Below are 25,718 nucleotides of genomic sequence, written 5' to 3'. Positions count from 1 at the left end.
CGATGTCACATGTTTTATTCTCCGTTTTCTTCCAGACATTTAGTAAAAACAAATAAAATCAAAACAAAAAATGTTATAGAAACATTGATATGTAACATTTCAGCAGCAGCAGAAAATTAAGATACTTTTTAGCTTTCTGTTTCAAATTTCTGTGCTTATACCATCAGAGAGGAATTTCGTGTTGTGCTTTTGCAGACAAGTCTTGTGGCTTGTTGAGTAAGGAAAAATTTACAACACACAGAGTTTTAGATATGAGGAAATCATAAAGTGGGGCGAGAAGATAAGAGAAGTTTTGGGTAAAGTTGCATCACTCGGCTCCTCCGAGACGCTTCTCACAGCAACCAGCTGCGAGACGAAAATAACCACAAATTTCTCTAGCTAGAGAATCACAAAGAGTTTATTTTAGCTAAAACCTGTGGAGGGAGAGACAAAAATACAATTTTAGAGTATTTTTCATCTAGTTTCCAGTTAAAACTAGATAAAAACAAAACTAAGTTATAAGAGTTTAAGTAAAAATATTTTTTTTTCCCCTCCAGGGGGTCTTTTTGTGGGCTCTAGTGTCCCTTATATGACAGTAGGCTGACAGGAAAGGGGGAGAGAAAGGGAGGAAGACATGCGGCAAATGTCGCCGGGTTCGGGAATCGAACCCGCGACGGCCGCGTCAAGGAATGAAGGCCTCCAAATGTGGGTCGCGCTATCCCCTACGCCACCACAGCACGCCCCAAAAACATTTCTTAATATTGATAAAAAGAGACTAGTTCCACTTACAATAAAACATTTTTCTCCATGTGAAATAATCTGCTAGTGGTATTTTATCATCAATATAAAAAAATATTTACATAAAACAAGTTTCTATATTTTGTGGAAATGTTAGTTTCCAGTTACTTAATGTGCACTAAGATATTTGCACATAAATGTGTGTACTTTGCAGAGCACTGAGGAAAAGAAGCTGCTCAAGCTGAAGTTTTTAAATTATTCACCGCCAGCTGATGGGTGCCATGAGAGCGAACCGGGTTCAGAGTTCAGATTCTGCAGCTCAGCGATCCAGTCCGATTTTTTCTGCTTGTTCAGGTGGAAGACTGATATAAACACATGAGCAACTTGATCTGACTCGCAGGCAGGAGTCACCGCCATGACAACCTCTTTGTGTGTGTGTGTGTGGGTGTGTGTGTGTGTGTGTGTGTGTGTGTGACTCACATCTATGAGCTGTTTGACCTCATGCTTCTTCAGGTCGCTGCTGATCTTAGCAGCTAAAAGGATGCAGGCAGCTGACACCAACTTCCTGTAAAACAACAACAACATGTCAGGTAGTTGATCAGGCGTCTGCAGGGGCGGCCATGTTGGTTTCTGTCACTTTAAATCATGAATGTACAACTTGATCTTATTGATCAATCATATTGGATGATTTAATCTTTGAAAAATCTGGATGTTTTTTTCCACCAATGCAGTCCTCGGGTTCCCATAGTTCAGAATGATGTCAGCACACCCAGGGCGGCCATCTTGTTTGACAAGCGAGTTTTACAGCTTCTATTTATTTTCACTTTTAAACTCTTCGATGGAACATTAGGGCCAGGCTACGATATCTTTTAAAATATTACAAGACAAAAGTTGCAATATTCGGAGAATAAAGAAGTAATTTCATGAGAACTCCAACATGAAAAATAAAAACATTAAATGAGGAATGTTGAGCATCTTGTGAAGTTAGTTAGTTAAGTTAGTTTTACAGATAAATATGAAAAGACATACTTCATCTTTTAACACATCAGTATCAGAATAGCAGCAGGACTTTGAAATGATTGAGTACACATCTGGTTGAGTCCATTTTGAAGAACAAACCAAACAAACTGAGGTCGTCACGTCAGATCCTGATAACTCTGGAAGATTTTTACCCCCAAATAATGTTGTTGTTTTTTTCCACATAATTTTAAGGGTTTTTTTTCTGGTACAAATGCATCCTTTTCTATCAGTATAATGACTATATTTCAAAGTTAAACAAATATTCTTGTACCCTAGAGAAGAAAGAGAGAAAAAAACAAACCACTGATTAAAATTGAACATTATTCTTAAGTCATTTGATCCCAGCTTTACTCCTTAACATGTCAAAAATCTGCAGAAACCCTCTAATGAACCAAGAAAATCACTAAAACATGCAGGATACCGGCCCTGGAAAACTGATTTATTTACTCTGAATGTTTAGCAGAACATAAATAATTACATTTTTAAAGAGGCTAAAGTTTTGCTCTGGTTTTATAGGGCAACAATTAACACTGCAAATAATGATATCATTTCAGAGATAATCAGTGAGGCACAGCAGGTTATCAGAGATATAATTAATGTAGCAGCTTGTTTTTTAATCCTAATAACAAGTGAACCACAAGAGGGCGCAAGTGTTCCAGCAGAGGAGAGACGAGTAGAGCGCAGAAAAAAGAGATTTTACTCTCACAAAAGTAGCCCTTCTTCAATATGCTTTTACTAAGGTAAAAGTAAAAAGTTTCCATCTGAGAAATTACTGAAGAGTAAAAAAGTATTTGGAAAAAATGGCTACTCAAGTTATGAATAACTGAGCAAATTATCATCAATCATTTAATATTTTAAAAATAACCTCAGATGGGCTTAAATATAAAGTTATGCAGAAATGTTGTTATTTTAAAGATCAAAATGAAACTAATTCATATAAATAACATAATTACAAAATAAAGCAAAGAAAAAATGTCTTAAATCTGTTTCTTCCAATATAAAATGTATAAAAACTGCAGCTGTGTGTTTGTGTCTTGGTCTGTTTTTCATTCAGTGAACCTACACACAGTTGGTAGAGTATCCAGAAATATTTACTCAAATTAAAGCAGCAATACTTCATAATAAAATCACTCACATAAAATTTCAGTGTAGTAAAAATACTCCTAAAAGGGCATTTTCCCAAAAAGTTACTCAAGTAAATGTAACTGAATAAATGTAACTGGATATTACTCAGTTCTGCAGCAGAGTGAGTGGAACAGTGGAGTCCAAAAACATTAATAAACAAAAGGAAGAATACGAAACAAAAGGTTTGAATTTACCTGTTCTGTTTGTTGAGCCGACCCTGCAGCACCAGCTTCTCAAAATACACAAACGCCATGGCAACGGTGACGGGCTGCAGGCCGCAGTCTTCCCCGACGAGCCTCATCTCTCTCTTCAGGCTGGGCAGAACATCCCGGACGGTCAGAGACGATTTACAGGACAAAATCCAAACGTTTAAGTGTTTTATTTCACAGCTTTACCTGCGGATTTTACTGAGGGTGAGCTTGATGTGGGGAAACTTCTCCTTAAAAGTCTCGTTCATGTCTTTCTTCAGATCGGACGGTTTGACGTACTCGATAACGGTCGTCTGAGGAAGAAAGAAAAAAAACATAATGAGGGAAAAAATGCATAAACAGAGGAAAGAGGATCTCTGGATGGAGTGTAAGCAGAGGTATAGAACAGTCAAACAACTGCAAGAGAATGTAAACATTGAGAGGAGTAAATATTTCTCTCATTATACCAGGATTACAAGGATTATTTTACAGGAAAATTGGAAATGACTGTTCACAGAAACATTCAGGACAACGTGGAAATCTCAAACTTCACAAAAATGCTCTCCGTGATGTTGTTTGTTCAGGATTGTATTTCACTTTAGAGAAAGTCATTGTGCTCATTGGCATGATTGAAATGTGAAATATGAATTATGTAATTTGTATTTTTGTTAATTTAATGACAAAATGAGCTCATAAAGCCCAACTAAGATTTATGTAGACTTTTAAAAAGATAGTAGCTGGTTTATAAACAGAGAAACAGGGATTAACTTTATTTTCTGATAAATTGACGTTACAAAAGAGAAAATATAAAATACAGTTTTGCAACTAGATGCTAGTAATAAAGCTGAAAGTATTCAGGGGCCAAATTGTTTTTCCAACTTAAAACAATTTAAGTGGTCAGCAATAAAATAAAGATGCAATATTTTAATGAACAAAGTGGCAACTTTATCCTCTTAATGTGATGCATGTCACAAATGGCACTAATCTTTGAGAACAGGATGTTTTTGCGCCTTTTACATTTACATAAATATACCTGCATATATACGTCTTTTTCTCTAAATGAATTAGGAATACCAGATTTAAGGATAAAGTGTGCTAATGCAGAGAGATGTCATCTATTCACATAAAGCTTCTTGTGAGGGATTTATGAAAAAGATGAATATGAACACATTTGGCTCATTTAAAATATGTCCATTGGTTTAATTAATTAGCTTTATTATGTTTTCTGCTGTGCAGAAATCAATCATTTGATGCAGATGTGAGGCCTGTAGTGAATGCAGAGTGACCATGCAGCCAATGGGGGAAAACAAAGCTTTAATGCAATCAGAACTTGATTTACGGCTCAAAATAAAGATGCGGCTGATGCCTTTATGAACTCTGACTGCAACAAATCAGTTGTTTAAAACTGTGTTTATTCAAACGTCAGTAAAAGTGTAAGATTACGCCATGATGTATCCACAGATTAGGCATAATTTAAAGGTGGTAAAATAATCCCACACATCTTGGGTTGCTCTGAGGTGGATGTCAGAGGAACCCACCTCACATTAATCTTCTCAGAGGAGTTAAGGAGCATGACATTAGCCTGTGTGTGTGTGTGTGTGTGTGTGTGTGTGTCTGTGTTTCCATACATTTAATTCATCTCCAGAGAGGATCAAACTAAGCTGCAGCCTCCAGGATAATTCTACCGACGTAAACGAGGCGAGTTTCTCATGATGGCTCTACATTTTCATCTTTCCTTCAGGTTTTTTTTATTCAATCCACTTTTCAGGATTAGAAAATCCAGGAATCCAGCTGTGTTGTAATTAACTCCAGTATTTATTCCACTTTTAGAAATCAATTTTATGATGCAGCATTGCTATAAAGAGCCATTTGATATTCCTAATTAGGAACTGCAGTAAGCCAGTAAAGAGCTGGAAGTAAAACAGAAACACAGCAGTGAATGTCTGGACTGGACTGGACTGGACTGGTCTGGACTGGTCTGGACTGGACTGGACTGGACTGGACTGGACTGGACTGGACTGGACTGGACTGGACTGGACTGGTCTGGACTGGTCTGGACTGGTCTGGACTGGTCTGGACTGGTACAAGCCCAATATTGTGTCCTATTTTTGGAGATGCAATGATTTTACACTTTATTTTCTAACTAATATTTACATTTAATTTTATGGAAGACACTTTAAAAATCCAAAATATATCAACAAAACAACCAAGACAACAAATAAAATAAATTATGAAGTTTGTGTAAACAAAATTGTTGTTCAGAAAAGGACTAGTTTAGACTGAAGACTTTCATCATCCAGTTTTTGGTGGAAAGAGATTGGTTTATTAATTATTTAAACCAATTAATCATCTGATTAACTGGTTTATTGCTTCTGCTCAACAGTCCAGAAATTACAGTAACTATGTATGAATCAAAGCTTTTAGTCCAGTAAAGTACCTTCAGATAATAGTTATTAGAAATGATGCAACATAAATAAACTGAATTCAATAAATAAGCACAGATAACTCAACTATCTCAACTCAAAAAAAAACAAAACAAACTGGCTGCCAGTGACCCACCAACGAGGTGTTTAGTGATGAGCTGGAGCAAATCTGATACGCAGAGGCTTCAAACCTCAACTTAAAGGGCTTAAAGGATCTGCTGCTGAAGTCTTGGAGCCGCCCGGCAGGTCAGTGCGGCGTTGGCGTCACACTGAGAGCTCAGAGCATGTTAGTCTGAGGTCGGCTCAGAGGCAGAGGCACCACAGCTGCCCCGCCATCAAAGCTCGGATTATCTGAAATATTCCTCTTACTTTGTACACATTCACACAGCCTTTGATAGATTTTTCATAAATTATCAGTGTGCAGAAAGCATCAATCATCTAAAGGTGTCAAGCGTTGGGATGTGGAACGACGAGAGCAATGGATGTTTCCAAAACAAAGAACTAAAAATAAGAATACGCCTCATAAATAACACGGACAGCGTCTGAATGTGGCAGCGGTGTGAATTCCTACCATGTAGGAGGCGAAGATCAGCACCCGTTTATGTTTCCCACAAGGCCACTGGGGGTCACTGAGGAGGTTGGGGTCGTATTCTGACACGTCTTCCACACCTGAACCAAAGCAGAATCAGACACATTCAAAAACAAAGATACTGCTAGTAATTAATCACTTCCTGTTTTCATGGGTCAAGAAAGATGCCACTTTGTTTTCAAAATTGGAAAAACTGGAGAGTCTGTCCTAATCTGCATCAAGGCTGCGATTAATGACTTCTTTAGAAATTAATTATTATGATGAATAATTATTCGGATGAAAAAAATTGGCAAATTCTGCAGATTTTTCATTGAACCACTTAAGCTTTTGTTTTTTTAATACAATATCAGAGACACATTTAAACAAATAATTTATCATTTTTAAAATAAGAACATGTTATTCCCTAGCATTTATTTAGAAAACGTTTAAATCATTTGTAGCAAAGGATGCATCTATAGAAAATACTCATGTCGATTATTTTTTGTATTGAATAATTAATAATTGGATAATAAAGGTGCTTAATAGGAGCTTTTTCTTTTCTTACAGAATCTGAACCAGGTGAAGCTAAAGGCGACACTTGAGGATTTCTGGGAAAAACATTTTTTCAAGGTTTTTATCATCTTAAATGCAAACTTTATATATTTTTTGTACTGTTTTGGTTTAGTTATGGCTCTGAATCCGTTGTTCTTTCATCAATTGAACTTCTCTGATTCTGTATCCTCCAGTTAAAGATTAATCAACTACTAAATAAGTTGACAATTATTTCAATAATCGATTAATCCGATTAATCGTTTCAGCCTTACAGTGCATGGAATTGTAGACTCTCTAATATCCCAAAACATTTTTATTTAAAAATCTAACCTCCTTGTTAGAATAATGAAACCATGTGACCTCTGGGCCTTTTAAAATGATAACGATCCAAAATGTCCGACCAAATCAACAATTAAATTATTCATAAGAGTCAAGTTCACAATTCCTCCAATCCCCAAACCTAAATCCTACAGAAAACCTGCCTGGTTCACCACATTTACAACAAATATGACAGTAATTATGTCATTTCTGAACATTTTTCCAGCTACATATTAAACATACTTAAATTAACAATATTTTAATAATTTTGCAGGTGGAACAACAGAAGAACTGATTTTTTAAACACCTTTCCAGATGGAGGACTCTGCACACAAACTGTTGCTACACCATGAACAACAATAAGATCAATAAACGGCCATTTTGTTTCTGTATTAGCTAAACAATCTTGTTTTTGTATTAACTATATGCTGCTCAACCTGCAGAGAGGTCACATGATGCAGATGTTGGCCGACCTTCTGATGAGCTCGGTTATTGCAGCTGGGCCTCTAAACAGACAGAAACTGAAGACAGAGGGAGGTTCTTAAATGTTCTGGCATCTTTAACTTTATATCAAACTGAGATGTAAGAGGAAGAAATATTACATCACAGGAAAACTAAAAATACCATCCTTACATCAGTGTGCATGCTGACACAAATTAAGAGTTTCCTCAACCCGATCACACACACAGCTGTGTTATATTAAAACTATACTCTCTGTGTGTGTGTGTGTGTTTACAGATAAAGGATGTGACATATGTTTGAGATATACTCTGACCCAAACTCCAGCACAGCTGCTTGGTGTCCCTCCCTCCATCCTGTATTTGTTTTCACTTCCTCCAGTGGCGTCCTTCATCTGTCTTTGTGTTTTTGCCTTCCTGCCCCTCTGGCTTTACTTCCTGGATTCACTTATTATAACTAAAACCATATAATTTACATCTGAAATTAGAGTCATTAAATGTCCTGATGCGTGTTAATCTAGAGATTTTCAAATTTAAAACTAAAATTTCAAAATCAGTGGTCCGCAAATGTTTTCTGGAGAAATGTTTTATGATCTGATGAGACAAATACTGATTTATTTGACCATAAAGTTACTGCAATAAATGACAATATCATTGTTTAAAGACCATTTTCAAGTAATGTAATGTAATAGTAAACACATTCTCAAAGATCAATAACCTTGGACACTGGAAGTGGAAGACATTTTAAATATCCAAAATAGACAAAACAACAGAAACAACATAGAAAATGAATTATTTAATCTCTGTTCTTCAAAAAAATTAGAACCCTCTGCAACCATCAAAGCACCACACTGAAAACTTTTATCACTCAGTTTCTGATAGAAAGAGAGAAACGAGAAAGATGACAAATCATGCAAATGAAAATTATTGAGCTCGTTTTAATTTATCATATGATTAATTGTTTTATTGCAACAGGCCTACATTCTGGACAGGCAGCCAGCCCCTTATGGGGTCTTAAATATCTCAGATAAAACTAATTTTAATACCAAAGTGTACTTGAGTCAACAAAACATGTAGTTTCAAAATGAATAATTAAGAACACACCCTGTAGAATCATCATATCCTTCAGATAGAATCAGTCTGACATCATGAAACAGGGAGAGAAATCTCAAAATCTGACACATTATGTGCAAAAAATCTTGGGAGTTTAAAGCCCAGATAAGAAATAACGTCAGTGACACCTATCAGAATTGAAATGGTTAAAAAGTCAAGTCTAAGACCTCAGTGAACACAGTCAGAGCCGTTCTGCTCAAACGGAGGAAACATGAAACAGCGGTGACCTTTCCCAGGAGAGGTCAGACTCCCGAAGTCCTGACTCATCCTGGAGGTCATGAAACGACCCAGAGCAACATCTGAAGCTCTGCAGGCCTCATTTGTCTCTGATGAGAACATTATTCATAACTTAACAGTAAGAAAGGCAAAAAACAGCATTTATAAGATCTAAGGAAAAAAATGACTGCTGACCAAAAAAAACCAAAAGAAAAACAAAACAAAGATGCGTCTCACATTCTCACATTTGCCAAAAAAAACATCCCAGGACTTTAGGGAAAATCTTCAATGAACTGATGACAAACAGAAGTTTCCATTACATCGAAGGTAAAACAAACAGCATTTCAGGACATAGTACCACAGGCTGATGGTCAAACAGATCCTACTCTTCAAATCTGAGATAACACGCAAACTAAAACCAACTTGGATTATTTACCAGGACAATCCACCTCTAATTCCTCCACATCAACGTAAAACAAACTTCTCCAGCTGCTGTAAATGTTTCAGGTTTGTCACAACTTTTTTCACTAAGAGACAGCTTGATTTGATTTTCTCTTAATAAACAGAGAAAATCTGTTTTGTCTGTTTATAACTTTTTCAGCCTTGCAACACAGTAAATAAACACTAGGGGGCGTTGAGGAGCACAGATGATGTAACAAAAGTCAGGTAATGTTAGCAGGTGATTGAAAACATGATTTGGTACACACACTGTAAGGAGCTGCAGAGAACTCGACAGAAAGAGTAAATATTTTTCTATCAGCAGTAAAGTGAAGAATACATTCATTAGGGGAGAAAATAGAAATTCACCAAAGTCGCTTCAACTGTTCCGCACTAATCTCATCAATAATCAGCTTTGATTTCCAAAGATACTCAGAAATATCTGGGCTGAAAACATGGACTGTGGTCAGACGGAGTAGAAATACTGATTTTCTTTTCCCCAAAAGACAGAAGATAAAAAAAGACACAGTTAGACTGATTTCAGCCACAGGTCCCTGCAGTCGGTCCCTATGCTGGGGTTTCATCGTTTCCTTTGGGAAAACACAAATCCTCTTCTGTGGTTGCAGCATTAATGCAGGTAAACTGGAGTAGCACACACTGCACCAAATCCTTCCATGCATTTTGCAGAAAGACTATAAAAAAAACCCAGAGGTCTTTCAAAATTTGGATAAAAATGGCCCAATTAGAACCAATTAATCTTTTAAATATAACAAATGTAAGTTTTAGACATTTTTTCATTTTCTTAACGGAATAATTGCATCAAATTTCCATAAAAGAAATAAAACAGTAATATTTTTTTTTCTTGTCATAAAGTTGGAAACTATGTGCTTTTTATTTTCTTCCCTTTCCAGCAACATCAGCACAGATGAAAATATATCAATACTGGTTTTGGTAAAGTTTTGTGTTTTTCCAGTATTTTAAAACCTTTAACGAGAAAAACAAATTGTAGTTCCTTAAATATGACAACAAAATTTCTAGAGTAAATATTTATTAAAACAATTCAAGTTGTCTTTTTTTAAAAAGTTGTATAAAACGTGTACAGATTTTTCTTTTCAGCTGGACTGAAGGCAAAAAATGAATAAAGAAAATCACCTTCAGACCTGCTCTGCTGAAATAATGGGAGAAAATCTAGAAAACTTCATACTTTTGGTTCATTAATACCAAAAGTTACAATTTGATTTACAAAGCACTTTAAAACAACACCGTTGGCCAAAGTGCTTACACTAAAACAAATAAAACAAACTAATGAAGAGATTAACTCCATCACCTCAACCTAAACACCAAAAGAAAAAAACATTTAAGGAATATTTAAAATATTGAAAGTGAATTTGTAAAAATAGATCAATAACATCACGTCTCTGAAAGTCAAAGTTAATATAAGATAATAGTTTTTATGTGTTAATTTGCTCTTTAAGAACTTTAATCATCATACAAATAAAATATTCAGAACCCAAAAATCACTGATGATGTTTCAGGATTTGCTCCTAACAACTTGTTTTTGCATTACATTTGCTTTGTTGTGTGCGCTCGTTACCCAGATCCAGTCCCACGGTGCTGCTCAGGCGGCTGGGCGGGTGGCTCCTGCCCGGGATGCTGTGTGTGCTCCTGGACATGGGGATCTGCAGCGTCAGGTTGCTGACGGACGACGGCTTGCCCCTCACCAGAGCGTTGGTGGGATACAGGAACTGGGCGTAAGACACCGACTGACGGGGCAAGAAAGTGGATGAATGGATCTGAAGACAGATGACTTCAGGTTAGAAAAGAAGAGAGGAGAGACTTACCCTCCCATAAGAGTCCAGCTGGAAACCCTCGAGTCCCGGCAGCATCTCCAGGGTGGTGGAAATGTTCCCAGAGGAGTGGCTCCTCCTGGTGTGGTTTAATGTGGGGTCACTAAGCACAAAAAACAGGCAGGGAACTGAAACAAATGCAGCCGACAGCTTAACAGAGTTCCTGTATAGGTACAGACTCAAATTTCTAGATTTCATAATGAAAAAATACTTTTGATTTTCTTTCTTTCTGTAAATACTTTGTGTATAAGGTCCAGGATTTCCCCCAGGAATCTAGATACGCCTGGTGGTAGGGGCATGTGGGCAGTTCACCATTTGCCCCGTCGTGTTTTTGTATTAAAAAATGTTAAGGAAATACAGTTAAATAAAACCCCTCAAATGCCATTATCTTTTTGAAGAATTGTCTGCTGAAGGTTACTGATGTATATAAATCTACCTTAACTCTTTGCTATCACCGTTACTGGTGTCTTCCTTGTTTATTTTGTCTGTTTATGGTCTTCTGAAATTAAATTTACAATAAGAAGCATTCTGATTCTGATTTTAAAAAGTCATTTAAGATAAACAAATGACACTTAGCCTGGTGGTGGAGGGGAGTAAAGCCTGGTGGCCCGCCAGGCTTATAAAACACTGGTGGAAACCCTGAGATGTTTAAATAAACAGTTCTGATTTGTACGGAAGAGCCACTGGAAGTGAAAACGTGCGTTCCCTCATGCCGACTCTCTGTCATTGTATCTATTCCTCCTGCTGACTGCAGACGCCTCTGTGTGCAAATGTTTAGCATATTCATGAAGACAGACGCACTAAATTTATCGATTCTCCTCAGTTTGAAACATTTTTCATGTCGTTTGTAGATCTTGTACATACATGCGGAGACCATTAGAAGATCGGGTTCCAAGACGTAAACACGTATTTCCACCCAATCTGACTGATTCAGTTTGGGTGAAATAGCTTCGCTCAGCAGAGACAAATACGTGACAATTTTATAGCATCTAGCTGCTGGAGACAAACCCCAAATGACTTGCAGCACTCAGAAGGTTTTTTTAATCTCCAAGTCAGTTTGAAAACCATGACCAATGATTGATGCATCTTTGTGGGTCTACCACATCCAATTTCATTAGTAAAAGTGAAAAACTTCAAGGAACGTGACTCATTCTGCCTGGAACTGAGAAACATAAAGTTAGAGTTTCTAAGTTTCAAGACAAGCAGCTAGGAAATGTAAATAGATTGCACATTAGAGCATCTAAAAACAAACGTGGGACGTGTCTGTGCCTGAAAGGTCACAGAAACCACGGCGCTGAATCCTTTCGGTTCCAGATCACGGCCGCAGCTACTTGATAAAATGTGAGGTCTGAGCTCGTTTCCTCTGCGGGAGAAACAGAAAAAAAACAAAAAACAAAAGCGTCTCATCTGCCTCAACCACTGTGTGTGTGTGTTCAAACCATTTCCACATATGCATGTGTGTGTGTGTGTGTGTGTGTGTGTGGGCAGTAGTAAGATTATGATAATTATCAGGTTGTTTTCCTGTTGTTCTGCAGCATCACACCAACGAGACGTGATGGCGTGCAAAAGATATCAACCTGAAACAAAGTGTATGAAGATTAGAATGAAGTTTACGTAACACCTCCTCTGCGTTTGTATCTTGGCGTCTATGTGAGAACTAAGTGGTATCTTTGAGGATGTTTATGTGTGATTATGTCGCCGTGTTTGCGTCAGTCATCAGGGAGATCCAAGGTTAACCCAGATGGGTTTATGTCAGCTTTCCGAACTGCTTCCTCTCTCATTTTCCTTTGTCTTGAAGTAGGAAATGACATCTTCCAGTTTATCTCCTCCTGTGGCCGGCTTTCTTTCTCTTCTTGAACCCTTTGTCCCCGTCCCCAGTCCTTCAGTCTGCTGAGATTGATACTGAATGAAGTGTGTTGATTACCTGAGGTAGAAGCTCTCCCCGTATGGCATGATGGAGAAGGCAGCACACAGAGACCTCTTCGCACAGATGAGCACGATCCTGAAATGCAAAAAAAGCCCAAACCCAAACCGGTTAACATCTGTCCGCTTGGCTCCATTTATAAGAGCAGAACCGAGGCTCGGCTGGGCTGCAGGATCTCCGGGGAGCAGCGGCCGTCGTTATCTCACAAAAACACACACAGACAGTCAACTCTGAAGCACAGCTGCGACTCGAAACAGCTGAGATGAGAAGGAAACACCATGAAGCATCTGAAAACTGAAATAGTATTTATTTATTATTTTACTCATTTTCTGGACATATTTACATGGTAAATTTATCCGTCCATCCATGTTAGTAACTATGGAACCCTGCAACACTTTGGTAATGTAATATTCTAATATTATGAAGAGAAATGTGGCATAAAAATTACTGAGCATGCAATAAACAAAACAATATATAATATGGGGCAAGAACAAAAAATATTGTATCCTAAAAATCTAAACATATTCCAATTATTGTTATTGGCTAATACAACAAATTATTAATTAAAATCCATTATAAACTTATTAAGAGGACAGTAAATATGTTTGATACCTTGAATCTGATCATTTTAATATTTTCTGTTCCAAAGAAAGAGGGGATCCTTTGGGTCAAGTTGAGTTTCAAGCTGTTTCTTTTTTCTTCCACAGTAAAATCTCTTCTGAATATTTACATTTTTTAAAACTATTATCCCAGTTTATACTCACTTCTGATATTTTTTAGGTCCCCTTCACAAAGAGTTAACCTCTTTGTGGGCGTGTGTGTGTGTTTTTAAAGCATCTCCTCCAGAGGTCAAACCCCCGAGGAGCGCCGCTCTGGAGAAACATGTTTACACTCCAACACTCAGGCTCACAATTAAAACAAGTGTGTGAAAACACCAAACATGCTAATCTGTTTTCAATATGAAGCCTTTGGACAGTTTCATATTTACTGACCTTGAGTTTCTCTGAAACAGAGGCCAGTGTCGGAGTGACGCAAAACGATGAGGATGTCCACGAAATTACAAGCAGCCCATTTTAAAACTGCTAAAGCGAAGCAGATGCTACGCTAAAACGCAGCCAGATCAGCTCTGAAGTTAATCAGAACGCTGGCAGAGAGAGCAGCAAATCTGCTAAAGTGGTTACATAAACTGGATTTAACAATATTCACAAATTAAACAGAGATTTAAAAGAAACCTTGGCTAATATGACATGCATGACTTTATGAGATTAGGTCTGACATTGGCGCTATGGAGAAGGGATTAATAAAAAAAAATAAAAGATGCTTTTGTTTTCAGATAGGCTTTTTTATCTCAAAGTGGACCTTCGGCCCGGTCGCCTAGCTTGTCTCTAATGATCAGTGGGAAAGTCAAGAACAGGAAGTCACCAGGCAGAGGAGAGGAAGCAGTGGACCAATCACAACATGGCTGCTGCAGTCAGAACCCAGCTGGGGAGACCCCAAGTTCTAGTTCTAGTTCCTCAAAAACTAAGAAGATTGCTATAAATGGAAATTTGTATCTTTTTTTGTAAGAAGATGTTATCTGTAAAAAAAAAAAAAAAAAAAAAGTTGTTCTAGATAAATAAAAAAAGTTTCCATCTGCATGAACCACCTAAACTTGCATTGAGGTTTGGGGCCACATAAAATCCTTCAGCAGGCCATAAATGGCCCCCGGGCCGCACTTTGGACACCCCTGAAGTACACGTTATTTATTTATTTACGTTTAATTTTAAATTCCATTAGAAATAATTGGGGGTTTTTTATGAATCAGTCTGAATGGATATTAAAACAGAAATAAAAAAACAACTATGGAGTAAATTATACAGATTATCAATAAATATTGCTTTAATATTTCAAGAAAACATTGATTTATTTTGTCAAATAATTTCTAAAACAAGCTGATGTGCAGAAACAGGAACTAAGGTGGCAACAAATCAAGTTGGAGGAAACTGAAAAATGAAATTGTAGAAAAAATAGAAATTTAATAGAGGGATTTTTTTTTTAATCTCCTACATAAAATCAGATCAGGAAGAAACAGAAAATACTGATCTCTCAATTCAACACTGCATTCTGCTGAGCTTTGTTTTTATTCTGGCTCCATTTAAACATTCTGTAACCATTACTCACTAAAGGTTAAAGAGAAGCACAATAAAGAGATAATGGGGATTTTCCGTTTGTCAGACTGAGTTTCTGCATCATGTCTAATAACGAGCTGAACGGGGAAACAATCAAAGAACAACTAGACTGAAAAACAGCCAGAGGAAAACAAGTTTTTGCAACAAATGAAATGTTTTTGCTGACTGGTGCAGGTTTATTAACACTTTTCCCTTTGTCCAAAATATTTGACATAAAGATTCATTTATTTAAGGAAGTTTTGATCCTCAGTTAAGGGCATTTATCATAATATTTATCATATACTGTGATAAATTTCCTAGAAGAATTCTGATTTATCGTTATGATGTTTAATTCCAGTTAATGATAATCATCTTGGCTGAACTACAAACACGTCTCAAAGCTCCCAGCTGGACCTGTTTTTACAACAATCATTTCTCACACTGATAAATTGTCCTCAGCTCTGTTGATGCCCAGGTTTAATTCTTGCTCTCTGCAGGAAGGACCAGAATAGAAGCGAACACTTCAGATTGACAAAGTCCAGGCTTCCCCAGCTTCCTCCTGTTGTCTATGTCAGTGAAAATGAAAGGAAATACAACCTTTATTTGAGTATAGTTAGTATATGATGAAAATACACACCAGGAAATTATCTCCTGCCCCTTAGACAACTCGTTTTCATTTTTTGACACATTTTTATTTTATAATTTATGTCGTAATCTGCTCTAGAAAAGGTTTCCTTGTTCATTACAAGAGAAGGTTAAAAGTGGAGATATTTATTTCCAAACACACCTTTAATGTTTGTTGATGAAAAGCTCCATATTTGTCTCATCAAATTCCATTTAAAGTCAATGGAGATTTAAAAAAAAACAATACAGAAAAAGGTTTTTTCTTGGCATCACTGCCAAATAATTAGACCTGAATAGTAGAGAGAACTGCTAACTGAAAAGTTAGATGTACTAACTCTAAAGCACTAATTATAAATGTTAGTTCCACTAAAGGTAAACATGGTATTTAGAACATGCTAATGCTAAAGTGGTAACTTCAGTCTAAGTTATATCTGCCCATGAAAGACAGCAACCATCAAACACCGATTTAATTCAGACATCACGATTTACATGTTCTATAATGTATTTACATATTTTATATATGTTTATGTCTTGCTTATATGTACCTTGTACTTGTATGTTTCTTGTTTGACATAAAGTTTCAAAGTTTTTCTGAAGTAAAGAACATGAATATGTTGAACAATCGATAACCAAAACTTCAACTCAAATGTAAAACTTTATTCAACTCAAAGTTTTAAAATCAGTCGGGTAAATTATCGATTTAGAATTTATCTAGAAAATGTAAGTTAAGGGAAGCTAAGTGCAGTAAATATTAAAAAATATTAAAAAACAAAAATCCCAGCTCTGCTATTAGCGCATTAGCAGAAGTGTGCTCACCACTGTAAACAGCAGTGATTGATAATTTAGGCTGTAAAGTTTTACAGTTAATTCCTGAAACCAGTGCTGTTAGTTTGTCAGTTAGGGACATTCCATGCATTTCATTATAACCCTTCAAATAATTTTTTTAATGTTTCTTAAACACACCGTCTCAGACAGAAATATTTCAACCTGAGCTGCAATGCTAAAAGCAGCAGTTTGTTTCAGTTTAACTGTACTAAAAAGACTTTTTAACGATATTTTTGTCGTCTCTCCATACAGAGACAGGAAATGACTTTTCTCACAGTGTTTTGATATTCAGGATGGTCTGGTCTGTATGTCTGAGTAACAGTGTTGATTATCCCACGGCTTGCTTATACTCAGCAGGACAGGAAAACAAGAACATGAGCCTGAAGCTGTTTGACAAGCGTCTAATTTACACCTTCACAATAAAAGCCTCAAGGCATGTACCCTGCACTCTGAACATCAAGACTCATTTTTACATTTGAGACATAATAACTGAGATTTTCTAACAGGTTAACTACTAAATCTTGCATCTGTATATTTCCATAAATGCTTCACAGGTTTTCCAAGTGCCAGTCCACTGTCTAAGGACAACAGTGACTCACTGCTGGGAATACGGAGCTCAGCGGGGCTAAAAACAAACGCCAGATGTCCAAGAGCAGATCTGGATTTCTGCCGTTTCAACATAATTTTCTTTAGAGTAGCAGTGAGTGATTAGTCCTGACAATAACACTTTGCATGCACGCTAAATGCTTCCTACTGGTGTTTGCTGCAGCCTTCGTGTCACTTCTGTTTAAGCTGCACAGATATTTAGAGAGCTGGAGTGCCAGGCAGCTGGCCTGACCTTCCTTTCTATTGTTGTTGTTCTTCAGTAACTTCAAACGGTGTGAACAGGAAGGCTCAGCATGCTGCAGCACCTGGACGAACACTTGGCTGCAGCAATGGAACAATGTTGGCTAAAATTAAACTTATACTTTCAAACTTGATCAAGGACAAGGAGAAACATATGAATGTGTATTAGGGCCATTATTAATAGTAAAAAATGAGTACATTTCTGCCAAAACATTTGGAAATTTTGAGATCAATCTAAGAAATTTTCTAGAAAACGTCTGAGTTTCAAAAGCCGAATTGTTTTTACTTTAGAAACGAGACATTTTCTAGAAGATTTATGTGATTAATTTCAAAATGGCTGAAATTGTAGACTTGAAACTCAAAAATTACTCTTATTTTTCTTTTTCTTTTAATAATGGCCCTTATACACTTTCATATGTTTCTCCTTGCCCTTGATCAACTTTGAAAGTTTCAAGTTTTTGAGTTTCTTTACCAATTGATTTACTGTTGAATTGCCTTGTTTTACCTAGAACATTTCTGAGATTAATATAAAAATGTCTGAGTTTCTTCTAGCTAATTTCCACTTTGAAACTCATAAATTTAAAAATTTTCTCTAGAAAATTTCTGAGATGAAAATCAGTTTCTGTGTTTTTTGGTGGATATTTACTCTTTTCTTCTATCTACAGTCGCCCTAGAACAGAAAGGTGAACTGTGACGTACAGAAAAACTGGATCAGACTTTGCTTTTGTACAGGATTTCTATAATCTATAGGTCAAAGGAGCAGAACAACAAGATGTTTCCGTTTGTGTCCCACCTGCTGCCTCTGGTGTCGTACTGCTTCATGTTTTTAATGAAGTGGATCTTCTTTGCTTGTCGAGCTCTCGGAGAACCACCAGAGAGGTTCCGAGTTCTGCAGACAGAAGAAACATAAATATTAATGAGAGGAGTTAAATTGTACTGCAGAAAATCATCCGTACATCCAACCAGAAGCAACTGTAAAACTGCATCTTATTTAACTTTGATTAAACAATGTTAGGAGTAATTACAGCGCAGTAAATATTGACGTTTAAGATGCGGAAACAGAGCTGGTGTGTGTGTGTGTGTGTGTGTGTGTGCTGAAGGTCAGGTTGCGTTGCTCTGTTGACCTTATGGATTTAAAAACGACAGACCTCACCATGAAAGCAGGCCAAGGAGCTCAGCGCGATGACATCACAGCTCTTACATAACACTGACATCAGCATTAGTTTGTCTCGCCCACATGACACCTGCACTTGAGTGCAGCTAGCGTGCAAAATTTCAGGACAACACACAAAACATTTCTATTCCACAGCTCCAACACACTGATGACAACAACAGTCGTCTCAGAAGATTTCTTTATCATCTTAAAATGAACATGTTTTCATATCTGCAGAGATTTTCTCATTTGGTGGCCATTCAGTGACGATGATGGATGATGGATGAAACAGTAAGTTAATTACCTGCCCAGGTAAATGAAATGATAAATCATAGAAGATAAGAGTCGTCATCAGTGGATATGAAAATTTGGGTCAATGTTGATACATGATATTAATATTATAGTGATTGATAGCAGATATTTATCAATATTTATACTTCCCTGCCCTTTCAACACCACAAAAACTGATAACACGACTAACATTGCATCTCTCCTTCAGTTTAACACGACCATTTTCCTCCTCTCCCACTCCTTGAACATGAACACCAACAGTAACAAGATGGACACAAACATTAATTATACATATCAGCCCAGTGTTATTTCTGGTACCAGAACCAATGAGTTAGAAGAAAATAACTAACATCAGCCGATACGGATGTTAATGCTGATATATTGTACATCTCTCTACTAGCAGAGTACAAACAAAATCACTGACAACAATAAATAAGTCAAAAATCTGTAGGAGTAAAAATAAACAAAACAGAACATGTTAAAGGAGCAAAACTTAAGGTTTTATAAATATAAGAGGCATCAGGTGCCACTTCTGTCACCTCTACTGAGGTAAAGGCCTCGTCCTTATGGAAACATTTTCTTGTAAAACAGGAAAGTTTTTCACAATTTTTGCAAAGCTTCTGCATGGAAACGGCGTTTTAGGGCACGCAAAAAAAGTTTTGTTTTTTTTAATATTTCCCTTTCACGTATTCATGTGGACAGCGACAAAAGTATCTTTTGTGAAATGCTGATGCATCAACCCAACCGCTAACCTGACCTCCAATCCCAAACACATCATATGTAACAACATCAATGGTGGATTACTCTGAGAAACTGAGAGCAATGGAGGAACTGCAAAAAGTTTAACTTTGTTGTCAGACATTTTCTTCTTGTGTTTATCACTAATCATGTGGGTTTCTCAGTTGGTTATTGTTTTTATGACTTTATTGTTGTGTTTTTATTACCTAACACACTTTGAACTGAACTATACGAATAAACTAGAGAGACTGAGGCTTTTTCCACATGTCCCAGTCTCCATGTGTAGCAACACCTTACAGGTCGGAGGGAGTAAAAATTATTAATATACAGCCCTGGAACAAATTAAAAGACCACTTGAAAATGTCCGTTTCTCCAATTTTACTTTTTATAGTTATATGTTTGAGTAAAATGAACATTGTTCTTTTATTCTACAAACTATTGACAACATGTCTCCGAACATGTCTTAAGCAAAAATTTAATTTTTATTTGCAGAAAACCAGAAATGGTCAAAATAACAAAAAAGATGCAGCGCTTTCAAACCTAAAATAATGCAAAGAGAAAAAGGTCATATTTATTTAGAAATAGCAATACTACCGTAATCTTTTTACTCAGGAAAAGTTCAGAAATAAATATTGGTGGAATAACCAGGAGGTTTTCAATGGGGTTCTGTGCAGGGATCTCTTTATTTTTTCCAGAGCTACTTTACTTGAAAACAGTCTCAAAACAACAACATAATCATTTATAGCTATAATTACTGGAACAATTTATCATCCAGCAAAATTTGTTATCATGTCAGGCCTACTGGTAAGTTTCCTTTAAAACCAACTCATGCTATTTTTATCATTTTGTCACTTCCAGGTTGTGTGAAGGACCAAAAAAAAAAAAAAGATTCAAGTCATTTTAAATTCATTTTAACACACAAACAGACATAAAAACACACAGCAATAGCAGATTTAAAACCACAAGCCACTGGAGTGAAACACAACGGTTACACAACTGCGAATATGGAGAGACACACACACACACACACACGCCGCCACACACACCGAGGGAGCATCTGTTGCTGTTTTTCTGGGCCTGACCTGCTGATTCCACAGCACATGGGCTTTAAATCACTGTTATCACTGCTGCTCACTGCCTGACTCACTAATACATGTTTATTGGGAGTGTGTCTGTTATTCAGCCAGAACATCTGGGCACCAAGATGTTTCTCATCAGGCATCCTGGATTTAAGACTTCAATGTGACGCTCTACCCTCTGCTGGTCACTCCACCTCCCAGACATGTTATTACAGCACATTCATCTTCCTCAGGGAGAAATATGTGGAAACTCTGTCTCACTGGAAACCCTCTCAATAGTTTTATACTCGTGCAACATCACACTTCATAAAATTAATTTATGACAAAATTATGTCAAATCAGGTTTTAGTTTTACAGCTTTTTTTCTGTTGCTGATATTGCTGCGTCAGGGCAGCCAGTAGCCAGATATTTCTATTCCAATGGTGATTAATAATGAACTGACTCATTTTTTAGATATTTCTATTCCAATGGTGATTAATAATGAACTGACTCATTTTTTTCATTTGTTTTTAGAGCATTTTTGTGGTTAGTTGTGTTACCTTTACCCCACCTGTTGCTGCACTGATGATCAGCTGCCTTCATGAATGAAACTAGGTTTAAAGAAATTCCATTATGGTATACTTTTGCTTTACATTTTGAATACTTTGAAATTTAAGAGACGTGCAGTACGGAGAATAGTGTTGAAGTGCTGCCCCTCCCTCACCTGTTGCTGCACACTGATGATCAGCTGCCTTCATGAATGAAACTAGGTTTAAAGAAATTCCATTATGGTATACTTTTTGCTTTACATTTTGTGTTGATACTGTGAAACGGTTGCATTTCTACTCATGGTTCTTATACAGGTCCAAACTCAGCACATATATAATAAGAACCAAAAGTCAAAATGACTGACCTCAAGTTTGAACCAGGCCGTTTTAAAAATGTAAAGATTTTCCAGAGACGGATGGATAATTTGGGATTGGTGCTCTGGATGAATGAATGAAAGAAAGAATGGATGGATTTTGGTTGGTGCTTCAGATGATTGATTGATGGATGGATGAACGGATGGATGGATGAACGGATGGATGGATGGATGGATGGATGATGAAAGGATGGATGGATGATTTTGGTTGGTGCTTCAGATGATTGATTGATGGATGGATGAACGGATGGATGGATGGATGATGGAAGGATGGATGGATGAACAGATGGATGGATGGATGATGGATGGACGATGGATGGATGAACAGATGGATGGATGGATGAACAGATGGATGGATGAAGAGATGGATGGATGGATGGATGGATGAACGGATGGATGGATGGATGGATGGATGGACGGAGGGATGGATGGATGGATGAACGGATGGATGAACGGATGGATGGATGAACGGATGGATGGATGGATGGATGGATGAACGGATGGATGAACAGATGGATGGATGGATGGATGATGGATGGATGATGGATGGATGAACAGATGGATGGATGGATGGATGGATGGATGGATGAACAGATGGATGGATGAAGAGATGGATGGATGAACAGATGGATGGATGAACGGATGGATGGATGGATGGATGGATGGATGGATGGATGGATGGATGGATGGATGGATGAACGGATGGATGGATGATTTTGGTTGGTGCTTCAGATGATTGATTGATGGATGGATGAACGGATGGATGGATGGATGATGGAAGGATGGATGGATGAACAGATGGATGGATGGATGGATGGATGAACGGACGGACGGATGGATGGATGAACAGATGGATGGATGAACGGATGGGTGGATGAACGGATGGGTGGATGAACGGATGGGTGGATGGATGGATGAACAGATGGATGGATGAAGAGATGGATGGATGAACAGATGGGTGGATGAACAGATGGGTGGATGAACAGATGGGTGGATGTCAAACCTCAGTTCTTTCATAGTTTTTTTACTGGTAGTTTTCAGTGTCTTAGCAGAAACCAAAGAACAGGCGGTTTGAATCCAGATGCTCAATAAATGGCCTGGGAGAAGATGGGAGAAGATTTGCTCATTTTGAGTCCTTCATATAAAAAGGGAACAGGAAGTGGGTCATGGTTCTGACTGCACCCAGCCTTGGTGGAAGCAAACAGGATCCAAGGACGACGAGGGAACAGAAACAGTTTTTTCAAGCAGCCTTATCAAGCAGTGCTGGAAGCAGCAGAATAGACATTACCTCATCACTAAGCTCTCTCACACAATGTAGCATCGAGTTAAACTTTATCATTTAAGGAATGTGCATCAGCTGTAAGATGATAAGAGAAGAGATTCAGCAAATGGAATAAGACCTGGAACTGAAGACATCCTGCTTCACCAGCTGACTCATGCAGCGCCATTAGCATCCAGTTTAACATGTTTGGTTCTCTCTTTTATAGAGAAGGCCGATCTGTCGGGGGTGTAATTACTTTGTTTTCGTCTCCTTTTTTACAGTTTTAAGGCGTTTTCACACATGATAGTCTAGTAGATTGGGAAACAAAATTGTGAAATTTGTTACATTTTCAGCTGGTTCTCTTCCACATTGCACTGTCAAACGAACCAAACTCTTTAGAAAACCTGTTCACCTCCTCACTTTTGGTGGCGCTGCACCAAGAACCACTGAAGGAAATGACACAACAAACCTCGGAGCGCAACTTTCTTCTTCACTAAATGTAAACGAAATGGAGTCGAGTCGGATTTTAGACGTTGTAGGACTTTTCCCACCATTTTTCCCCACTAGCACTATATTCTTGTGTTTGCGTTGGTTGCATTATTTTTATGAATGCTCTGCGCTACTGTCTGCTTCCTGCTTTTGGAGCGGTTTCTGGTCCGCTTGGCGTCCACATACACATTCGAAATTCACCAGAGTTCACTTCAACTGAACTGAGACCTATAGGTGTGTAGGGGGATTAGCATTCGCCGTTTTGGTCCGAATCAGAGTTTAATTGAGTGTTCACACCTCCCAAAACAAACCAGACTTTCTATGCAAATAAACTCAAGTTTTATTAAAGTGGACTAAACAGGAACGATCAGAACATAATCAGAATTATTTTTATAAAAGCTCCAATGTTTACAGAAATGTAGATAATGTGGTCTTCACAGGGCAAAAATAAAAATATCTTCAGTAAAAATATCCTCTCTGATTGTATATTTTCAGCACTATTTAACCAAAATAATCCATTTTAAGAATTTCTAACTTTAGCATTATAACCTCATTCACATGATGGAATATTTTCAGCATGTTCGTGAGAACTATCAGAAAGCAAAATCCTGGAGCATTCCTGGATATTTCCGATGTGTGGGAATGCTCAGATATCAGCAGCTCTTGCCGCTAATCAATAATTATGATGATAGTTATCATAATAATGCTTCTTATTACAGTCATAACATCCCAATCTGTCCAAGTCTGAGAGTTAATTTCACCTTAAATGACTGCAGTGTTTATCCAGTCATTTAATTTTAGCCTGCGCCCAAATAAATACCCATCACTTTCAGAAAATTGCTGAATAGTGGCCAGAGTTGTATTCAGAGCCAGAGTAATGACAGCATTTAACTCAATGCTGGCAGCCGAAAATAAGAATTAGATTTAATGAGGCACAAACCAATCTGCAAACACAATTTCTATCATCCAGCTGCCAGAGCGGTGGGTTCATCATTACAGCAAATGTTAGTCTGTCAGCCAGTCAGATCACAAACACCAGTGCTCTCCCAGTCATTCTAAATCTGTCCCAGTATCTGAGCCGTAGATCTCCAGACTCATTATCACAACATCCCATTTCCATGAGAACCAGCCCGCTTCACGTCTCTGGGATGTTGTGGAAACTTCCCCCTCTGTGGGAATGGAAAAATCCGGTGGGATAACTCCCCTGATGCTCGACATGATGGTGATGGCGACTGTGGTTCACATGAAGAACTTTGTGACTCTGTGTTGACCAACATCCTGACAGGAAGTGACCTTTACTGTACAAAAATGATGATAATCCCTGAATATGGATTAAAAACATCTGGAACACAAACACATAATCTGTATGTTTCTAAGGGAATAATTTATTTTTAGCAAATTTGTGTCTTTATTTCCAATCACAAAAATATGTTGCTCACAAAAAGTTGGCTATTGACAAAAACATGTGTCCAAATTCTGCTTAGCAGTGAATAATTTGTTGGGAAAAACTTAAATGTTTTTAAGCTAAGTTCTCCCTGAGACCTGAAACACTCGCTCTTAAAATTTTAGACTTCTGAAGAAAAATACGACATTTATAAAGAGGTTCAGATGCCTTTCTATGATAAATCCACAGCCAATTAACTAAAACTCACAGAAAACACGTTAAGAGCTGAATAATTGACAAGTCATATCAAAAGCAAACATGTGAGCCAAGTCAGACAGTAAATGATGAGGCTCTGCATGGTTGAGCTGAACTTTAAAAGAAAATTTTTGAAAAGACAAATGAAAGAGGGAAGGCAGGAAGGCAAAATTAAGGGAAATCTGCAGAAAATATGAATTCAGACGACTATCAGTTGATTTTGATGTCGTTATCATCACCTCTCTGTGTGAATCATGCAACACTGATGAAGTGCTGCAGGGATTTTAAATTCAAATCTTAATAAAATGCTTAACAGAAAAGGGAAGGACAGTTTTCAGTACTATGTGAAACTATTTTTCTCATAACTCCAATAAAACAAGATGCCAAAAGTCAACAGTTTAAAGAAACTTTTGAAGATCTAAAGCTGCCAGAGGTATAAATAATGATGGGTTCAGCTAAATATAAATCTACTAATACAGTGGGGTCGTGTTTTTGGGTCTGAGATGATGAATCGGTCTGAGCCACACACTGATTTTATCCAGTTTGAGGGATGTTCTGTCCAGTATCACTAATAATAGCTGCTGTTTTAATAGATTTATAACTTAAAATAAAGCAGCAAAAAGACACCATGAGAGTAAAGAGCTTTTGATAAATGATTTATAATGTTTTATTGAAGTGGGAGGAATGTTTTCTTGTGTTTTCTCATTATACCCTTGCAAGGCTCTTCTCAGTGTATGTTTATAATAAAAACTTCAAATTATAGCTTAATTTGTGACTGAAGAACTTGAATTCAGATCTTTTTAAGTGTAAGTGAGTGT

The 25,718-nt window shown here is 37.3% G+C and overlaps 1 protein-coding gene across 1 annotated transcript in view; it reads right to left on the bottom strand.

The window, feature by feature from the left end:
* Positions 1-25,718, bottom strand: part of cables2b (Cdk5 and Abl enzyme substrate 2b) — a 39,516-nt gene that overhangs the window by 4,188 nt on the left and 9,610 nt on the right. The window contains exons 2-9 of the mRNA XM_044124036.1: positions 18,143-18,238; positions 12,908-12,985; positions 10,978-11,086; positions 10,731-10,899; positions 6,045-6,142; positions 3,258-3,364; positions 3,057-3,176; positions 1,198-1,282 (exon numbers count right to left, since the gene is read on the bottom strand). Coding sequence (XP_043979971.1) covers positions 1,198-1,282; positions 3,057-3,176; positions 3,258-3,364; positions 6,045-6,142; positions 10,731-10,899; positions 10,978-11,086; positions 12,908-12,985; positions 18,143-18,238 — 862 coding nt within the window. The remainder of the gene's footprint in view (positions 1-1,197; positions 1,283-3,056; positions 3,177-3,257; positions 3,365-6,044; positions 6,143-10,730; positions 10,900-10,977; positions 11,087-12,907; positions 12,986-18,142; positions 18,239-25,718) is intronic.

The sequence above is a fragment of the Gambusia affinis genome, linkage group LG01 (assembly GCF_019740435.1).
Source record: "Gambusia affinis linkage group LG01, SWU_Gaff_1.0, whole genome shotgun sequence".
NCBI classification, from domain to species: Eukaryota; Metazoa; Chordata; class Actinopteri; order Cyprinodontiformes; family Poeciliidae; genus Gambusia; species Gambusia affinis.
Note: the sequence above shows the minus strand (reverse complement) of the source record. Positions and strands in the feature narration are given on the sequence as shown.